Here is a 9047-nt window from a genome sequence, read left to right on the forward strand (position 1 = left end):
AATGTCATGAGACAAAGTGTATGTGAACTGCTGTATGGAAAGTGAATTTGCTCTGTAAACTTTCACCCAAATCACAATTTTTTAAAAAAATTTTATATATATAATTGAAAACCCTATAGAGCACAGTTCTACTTTGACACATGGGGTCACCATGAGTTGAATCAACTTGATGGCAACTGGTAAAAACTATTTCCAAGGACATGCCCTTGGGGATACACGGGTGAATGAGAGGGATCTGGGACCCGCTCTCTATGCGCCCCCGTTTCCACAATGAAAATAATTATCTAATTGCACTTGTGTGTTAAGTTCTTCAAAATAGGAGGGACCACACCTTCTGGTTGTCAGGGGAGGCCAGAAGGGCTCCCCCCAGAAGATGGATGTGTATTATGGTTCCTCAGGAAGGGAGGCAACAGCACCAGCAGCTTCCCAGCCAGTCCTCAGGAAGGGGCAGTGTCCACCTGAGCCATCCTACCCTGAAACACAACAGTCTCTCAAGTACCGCCATCAGAAGTGGAGTCAACCTACCATACTCAAGACTCAGCTACTTCCTCTACTCAAGAATTTTTCCTTCTGTTTCCACCACTACTGTGGACTTTACTATTCTCCCCTCCTCAGCTTCTGCCTTCTCATTGCTTTCTCTGCCTGAAAGCTTTTCATAGCCTCCCCTGACTCTATAAGGTCCCCACCAACCAAAACCAACCCACTGCCACTGAGTCAGGTCTGACTCATAGCAACCCCTCCTTGGGTTTCCAAGGCAGTATCACTACAGAAGTAGATTGCCCAACCTTCCTTCCGGGGAGTGGCTGGTGGGTGTGAACCGCCAGTCTTCTGGATAGCAGTCAAATGCCTTAGGCACTATGCCACCAGAGCTCCCCGGGTGGCTTAAATGGTTTGTAATTGGCTACTAACTTCAAGGTTGGCAGTTCAAGCCCACCCAGTGGCACTGTGGAAGAAAGCCCTGGTGATCTGTTTAGGTAATAATTACAATCATTGAAAACCCTTTGGAACGGTTCCACTCTGCAACACAGGAGGTCTTCATGAGTCCTAACTGACTCAAGGGCAATGGGTTTAGCGTGTTTGTTTTTTTTTCCTGTCTCTCTGACGCCCATCACTGCTCTACCATTTAACTCCCTACCTCCAGGTCCTGAATTCAGACTCCAAAGAGGGGACTCTAATTGGCTCACAATCCAAAATGGATGAGTTCTCCTACCAGACCACTTAAAGATGGCAACCTTTGACTCAAGGGCTGATCCCTGAGCCAATCAGCTGTAGCCATAATGATGAGATCCCATGATATAAAACAGGATAATTGACGTGTTAAGAAATTATGTGTAAAGTGAAAGAAAACCAAAAACCCAAACCCTCTGCCACTGAGTTAGAAGTAGATTGCCTCAACTTCCTCCCACAGAGCAGCTGGGGGGTTTGAACCACTGACCTTCTGGTTAGCAGCCAAATGTCTTATCCACTATACCACCAAAGCGCCTCAGAGAAAGAAGTCAGACGCAAAAGGTCTCACACTGTGTAATTAATACGAAACATCCAGAAGAGGTGAATCCACAGAGACAGAAAGCAGGGCAGTAGTGATCAAGAGGAGGGAGAAGTGGGGAACATCTGCTTAACAGGTATGGGGTTCCCTGTGGGGTGATGAAAAGATTTTGGAACTAGACAGAGGTGATGGTTGCACAGCACTGTGAATGTACTAAATGCCACTGAATTGTATACTTTAAATTCCTTAATTCCATGGTGCATGGATGTCATCTCAATTTTTTAAAAATTGTGTGGATATTGTCAAATGAACATAATTTGCTGTGTCAACTTTCAACAACACTTGGAAAAAAAAAAAATGAGGAGGAGAAAGTGGAAGAGAACAAAAAATGCTTTGTGGTCTCTTTTCTCCTAAGGTGGCTGTGGGTGAGAGAGACACTCAGTGAGGATTGTTCCTGCCAAATGAAAGTATCCAAAACAGAAAGACAATGAAGTTTGACTTCATGTTAGTACTGCATTCGTTGCTGTTTGTAACATCTTCTTTTCTTAAATATTTCAGTACCAGGCTCCCTGAGAGCCCCACACAGCCATTGCCAATCAATCCCACACTCGTTCCCACTAAGCACAGAGACACCTCAGGAACCCTTCTTCACACAGCACTCCAAGTTGCCAGCTCTGATTTGGCACTTCCTCTGCCTATAGAAGGAGCTCTGGTAGCATAGTGCCTAAGGCACTTGACTGCTCACCAGAAGGCTGGCGGTTCAAACCCACCAGCCACTCCTCGGAAGGAAGGTTGGGCAATCCTACTTCCGTAGTGATACTGCCTCGGAAACCCAAGGAGGGGTCGCTATGAGTCGGGGCCGACTCGACGGCAAAACAACAACAACAACAACAACTGCCTATAGAATCAGGATCAAATTCTGCAGTAAGCCACATTAAGGCTTCCACCTAAAACCCTGGCTCCAGCCCAAAACTCCAGGCAGTATTAGCTTTATGCCAGCTGGATGCTCTCCACTTATCCTGGTCCAGGTCCATCCTCAAGGAAGCTGACCTTTCTGGACTACATCAACCAAGCTCCCAAGCTCTCTGGCTTCTGACTGAATTCAGTCAAAGGGAGGTGCTAGCAGGATCTGAGGGGGGCCTACAGGGAATGGGTTTCAGGGTTTCTGATATATTTTCCCCCATTCCTCCTCCCTGGCTGGCTGCTTCTCTGTCAAAGGCTACACCACCATTCAGGGGCTCCTCTCTGACAGCTAAGCTCACTGTTTCTTCTCCTTGCTTTTTTAAGCCTAGTCAGTTCCTCCCATGTTGGTTTCTTCAAACCCTGACTGTTATTGATAGGTGAGTTGGCCAGGTCTATGGCAACCCCACACACAATGGAACAAGATGCCGCCCAGTCCCAAATCATCCCATGATTAGTTGGGGACCAACCATTGTAATCCACTGCGTTTTCACTGGCTGACTTTCAAAGCGGATTTGCAGGTCTTTTCTTCCTACTCCATCAATCTGGAAGCTCCAGCCAAACCTGTTCAGCATCATAGCAACTGACACATGGGTGGTGGCCTCACATGACGTGTACCAGCCAGGAATCAAACCCAGAGAGATCTTCCACACGGAAGGTGAGAATTTTATCACCAAACCACCTAGACCTCTGGAAAAGGTCCTGTCTTTAACCTTCCTTCAATTATCCTTTTTGAGCAGGACATTGATTTCCTACTGGCACCCTGACAGCTAAGCAAGTGAAACTTGTCACCATTCACCAAAACTGACACATGTTTTAGCAAAGAGAACTGCAGATAAAGGGAAATGCTTCTCTCATGTTTTGTCTATTTGATCCCTACTTACACTTGAAGATGCAACTCAAGATGTCCTGGGGTTCCCTAAAGAAGACAGGTTATTCCTGCTATTGTTTCTCCAGTGACTTACAGTCTAGTAGTTTCTGCATTTCACCATTTGATTTGTGGCTTTCCTTGGGCAGGCATCAATTCTTATCTTTTTACCTCTAAGGCTGAGGGCTGTCCCAGAAACATAAGCCAATCAATAAATATGGGTTGAACGTGAAGGAAGCAAAGAAGAGATAGAAATAGAAGTGACCTCTTTTCGTCAAAAGTGAAACAAAGTGTTAATAGCTGGTACTGGGGAGGGTGTGGGAAGCTCTACTCTTCACTGCTCAGCCTGTACACCCTCTCGCTCGCTGTAGGGTAGCCTGGAGTATATACTAAAAGCCATACTATATGCATATCTTTCACCCAGCAATTCCAAGTCTGGAAAATTAAATTTAAAAAATAATCAAAGATAAGTGGGAACATCTGTATACAATAACAAAGATATTGATTTTTAATGCAAACACTGGAAATAACCTAAAGGCCCACAACAGGCCAACTAAATTACTGTAGATTCATACTGTGTTGTAACCTACAGCCATTAAAAAGCAGGTTGAACATCTATTAAGTAATTCTCTTTGGGCAGTAGCACAATGGGCATGGGTTTAATTTACTCTTCATGGTTTTTCTACATTTTCTAGTTTGAACAATGAGTATAGTTGTAACTAGAAACTATGACCAAATGTAATTTTTAAGTGGCTCATTTTGCCATTTCAGACCTGCATGTCCACCTAAAATAATCAACACTTACATGTGAGCTGGTGACCAATTTGGCTGTGATCAACCAAAATGTCCCAGCTGCCACCACTGCTGCCTCCATCCATCACTACCCTCACAATGAGCACACTGCGTGGTGGTGGGTCGCAGCAGAAAAGAATTTAGACCTTTCGATCTTTGTTTGCAAGGAGGCATCAAGGTGCAGTAGTTAAGCAACTGGCTGCTAACCCAAAAGGAAGCAGGCAGTTCAAACCCACTAGCCACTCCGCGGGAGAAAGACATCACAGCCTGCTTCTGTAAAGATTATAGCCTTGGAAACTCTGTAGGGCAGTAAACCCTGTCCTACAGGGAGGGTCATTATGAGTTGGAATCTACTTCAAGACAACAGTTTTATCTTCATTTGCAAGTTTCTCCAAGCCTTACTTCCTGGACACTTTGTTTTGAAAGCTCCTCTGAAAAACTATAATGTACAGCCAGATGGGAAAACTGAGGCGCAGAGAAATCCAAAATGACACAGAAGCAGAGCTAGGCCTTGAATCCAGGTCTCCTGATTCCCAGGAATTGTTCCTTTCACTTCCCGAAACCAGTAAAAACCAGGGTGGGGCTTTGTAGGTTAACAGATTTGGAAGGCCACAGAAGTATCAAGAGAAAAGCTAGAAGTGGAAAGAGTTGTAAAAAAGAACCCATATTTGATCCCCTGCCCAATTCAATTTGAGAACTATGGCTGAGCAAACAGTTATCAACAATCCTTTATTGAGCACAGTGAAATTTACAAAGATTGTCTCCAGTCTGATGTAACCATTGGGAAAAGCCCTATAAAGTCTAAATGCAAATGTACTGTGTAAGCACAGACTACAGAAATCAAAATACCATTGTCTCCAAGGCTGGGTCTATCCCAGCACAGACACACAATCCTGACAGAACCTCTGCCCTACCTGGTCCCTGCATCGGGCTCTGGGCATATGTCCCAAAGTGCTGGCCAAGAATGCCCTCCTAGGGTCATCCCTTCAAACCACTGACCCTTGCAAAACAAAAGCAGTACCTCCTTTTCACCCAGTCCCCACCCAACCCCAATGCATCACACCTTCCCAATGATCTGGATATAATGAGGATCTAGAGGTTTTCCCTGGAAGCTGCACTGTGGAAAAACGTTTAGACATGGGAGTCAAAAATATCTGATTTCCCCTGGCTGTGTAGACTTGTGGGAAGTCCTCCACAAATCACTTAACTCTCTCAGGACTCAGAACTTCTGTTTGTGAAATCCAGGGCTACTGGACAACCCCTGAGGCCCAGCCCAACTTACTCAATGACAGATTTGCACAAGACCAGACCAGCCCTAGTTTGTAAAAGATGTAGTTAATCATTAAGCCAGCAATGTGTTGTGTTAGAATTTGTAGGGGACGCCTTTACTAAATCTTTTCCACGCTTGTCCTGTTGTAAGAAGAAAACAAATATAGAAAATGTGTGAGGTGAGAAAAATGAGATTCACTGATCTCTAAGGTCACTCAAACGCCGTAAACAACTTCTCTACTATTTGAAGGGTCTTAACTCAATGTGCCAGTGCTGCCTGACTTCCAGGCTATGTGGAAAACTCATTTGATTTTCAGTATTTGCTCTTCAATTAAAAATGTATTGATTTTATAGTGCAACCTGAACTCATTTATTCACAAAATTTACTTAGCTTCTACTACTTACCAGGCACAGTGCCAGGCCACAGGGAGAAAACAATGAGTAAAACACAAATGTTGTTGTTGTTGTTGTAATGTTCCATCGAGTCAGACCCGACTCATAGCGACCCCTCCCTTGGGTTTCCGAGGCAGTATCACTACGGAAGTAGATTGTTCAACCTTCCTTCCGAGGAGTGTGGCTGGTGGGTTTGAACTGCCAACCTTCTGGTTAGCAGTCAAGTGCCTTAGGCAACTGCTCTACCAGAGCTCCTAAATGCTTCTCTACAAAATATAATAAATGCTATAATGAAGAAACCCAGGAAGCAGAAAGCCCTAAAAGGCAGAGCTAGCCTGAGTTGTCTGCAAGGCATCTGTTGAGGAACTGTTTTTCCAAGAGAAAGTTGACGTGTCTGTGCTCATTCACAGAAACCCTATATGACAGAGGAGAACTGCCCCATAGGGTTACCTAGGCTGTAATTTCCTACGGGAGCAGACAGCCGCATCTTTTCTCCCATGGATTCAAACTGCCAACCCTTATGTTAGCAGCCAAGTGCTTAACCATTGTGCCATCAGGGCTCCTTAGCTGAAGGATGAGTGGGAGCTGATTAGAGAAAGCGGAAGGGCAGCTCCTGCCAGCCACCGGCTGGGCAAAGGCCCAGGGGAAAGGAAAGCATGACTGTTGGAAGAAAGTTTTCTCAATTGTCCCCGAAAGTCCCATAAAAAGTGCGATCATTTTCTTCTGGGTACTCCATGAGTATTTGTAAAAATGTTTATCTTTCTAAGTCACCTAAAACCTACCCACATTTAATACATTCATTAAACTCTCACTTACCAGATGTTTTCAATTTTTTACCCCCCTCACACATCAATATAGTGATTTCTTATCCCGAATTTTTAGCTCTGTTTACCTTGTCATTATCTACTCTGAGTGAAGTCTTGTGTTGGGTGGGAAGAGAGAACCCCCATAATTTGGCTCCCTGAAGGCTCAGACTCTTGAAGCAGCAAGAAGTCACATCTCTGAAAGAAACCTTCTTATCTTGTTTTTAAAGGGTAAGGGAATCTATTTCCAGAATTTAAAATTATAAGGACAAGGGTGATATTTAAAAGCTTGAAAAGCACTAGTGGAAAAAGTTACTATTATGGATTGAATGGCATCCCCAAAAAAAGATACACTGAAGTCCTAATCCTAACCTGGGAACATGACCTTGTTAAGAAATAGGGTCTTTGAAGATGTTATAGTAAAGTTAAGATGAGGTCATGCCAGGGTAGAATGGGTCCTGATCCAAGGTGAGCAGTGCCCTCGTGATGAGAACAGAGAGAGAGGAAAGATGGCCAAGGGAGGATGCAGTGACATAACAAACAAGGAACATGTGGGGCTTCTGGAAGCTGAGAGAGACAAAAAACAATCCCTCTCCAGAGTGTGTGCAGAGAACACAGCCCTGCAGAGACTGAATTCCAACCACTGGCCTCCAGAACATTAGACAATAAATTTCTGTTCTTACAAGTCTGAATGGTAGACAGAAACTTTCTGTTCTTGTGGTATTTTGCTTCAGTAGCCCTAGGAGACCAATACTGTCGGTCTTCTGCTTCCTGAATTAGGGAAGCAGAGTGGAAGCTGGAGAGAAGGGCTGAAAACCACCCATGTATCCGTCTGCGCCTGCACAGCATGCCTGCAGGGAATGTAGCAGCATGTTTCTTATCCCCACCCTGACCCCTATAAGAGGAAAGGGGACAAGGTCTCCAAGGCTCAACAGAGAGTTACCAGAATGTCAAGTGGAACCACAACAGAAGAAAAAAATAAAAGATGGTGGAGGGCTTCTCTGGAAGGGACCAAGCCCCTCCTCCAAACAAAATTCTGTAACTCAAAACCACTGCCATGGCTTCCATTAAGGCTCGCAGCAACCATATAGGACAGAGTAGGACTGCCCCTTGGGATTCTCAAGGCTGTAAATCTTCAGGGAAGCAGACCACCACATCTTTTTCCCACGGAACAGGTGGTGGGTTCAAACTGCCAACCGTTCAGTTCATGGTCCACCGTTTTAACCACTGCGTCAACAGGGCACCTCTCTGTAATTCAACTCCCATGATATCCCATTCCACACAGAAATCAGTCTTCGTAATTCTACATACTGTTACTAGATCTGGAAATCTATATATGCAAATAATGCCTCCTCCCTGTCACTAAAATAATTCCAAAAAAGACACATTGTGGCTTGGAAAACAAAAAGAGTTGGACTTGTTACTGTTACTTCTGTCCTTTGCAGGCACTTGTTTTTGTGTTTGTTTGTTTTGGTCTCCCAGGGAAAAGGCAGTTTCTGCAGGTATCCCGGCGCATCTTGCGTGTCAGGAAGCCCCCCTCCAAGGGCAGCCCCGCGCCCCAGCATCTGCAGCGGGCCGGTCCCTCCGCCAGAGTCCTCATCCATGCACTGCCGCTGCGTCGGCACCTCCCGCCGGCTGAGCCCAGCCGCAGTGGCTTGTATAAGCACACTCAGCGCCTAGCGGGCAGCCGGCTGACCGTCCCTCCTGACAGCATCCGTGAAAAGTCGCTGGTGCCAGCTAGCAAAAGATCCGCCAGCCAGGCAGGACCCGGACACTCTCTGGGAGAGGAGTTGTAAATCTCTCTAGAAAAATACCTCAGCCCGAAGTTCTGTCCTTAGAGCTAGTGTACAAGACAGCAAGAAGCACACGCAGCCCCATGACACCCCCAAACGCGCGGATCAGGGAAAGGGGGATGGGAGGAGACTCATGGATCCTAGATCTCCTCTCAGAATCTCTCCCCCCTCCTCTTTTCCATTACGTAATTCCTACATATTTGAGAAAAGATACGCGAAATACATACAACCACTTATATTAAGGTACAAAGTCTCTCAACAGACCACACGTAAAGCCTGAAGAGCTCTGGTGGCCACCTGGCCGCAGCGGAAGGTGGCACCCAGGTGCCTGGAGCCGGGCCGCCGCCGGGATGGCGCCCTGCCGGGCGCGCTGGCTCTGCGCACGCCCATCGCCGCGTCGCGGAGTTGCCTGGACCAGCACGTTCGCCGGCGGCAGCGCGGGCTGCCCCCACCCGGCGAGCACCTGACCCGGGGTTACCTGCGGGGCCGTGGGTCTCCGCAGCCCGTTGGCCGGACCCCGCACGCCCTTGCCATTGGCGACTGGAAGATGCCCGGCCCCGGGGTCCCGCGCCGCGCCCTCCGCGGGGTCCACGCCGTTCTCCCGGGGACCTTCCTCGGGCGCCGGGAAAAGCCCGCAGCGGCGCTGGAAGCGGGCGACCAGCTGGGAATCCTGCAGGCTCCGC

The 9047-nt window shown here is 46.7% G+C and overlaps 1 protein-coding gene across 1 annotated transcript in view; it reads right to left on the minus strand.

The window, feature by feature from the left end:
* The window catches only part of SGPP2 (sphingosine-1-phosphate phosphatase 2), a 185419-nt gene that overhangs the window by 175758 nt on the left and 614 nt on the right, over positions 1 to 9047 (minus strand). The window contains exon 2 of the mRNA XM_007935630.1: positions 8843 to 9041. Within this exon, the coding sequence (XP_007933821.1) occupies positions 8843 to 9041 (199 nt within the window). The remainder of the gene's footprint in view (positions 1 to 8842; positions 9042 to 9047) is intronic.

Source organism: Orycteropus afer, unplaced genomic scaffold (assembly GCF_000298275.1).
Source record: "Orycteropus afer afer isolate SDZICR_OR568_19922 unplaced genomic scaffold, OryAfe1.0 scaffold00002, whole genome shotgun sequence".
Classification (NCBI taxonomy): domain Eukaryota; kingdom Metazoa; phylum Chordata; class Mammalia; order Tubulidentata; family Orycteropodidae; genus Orycteropus; species Orycteropus afer.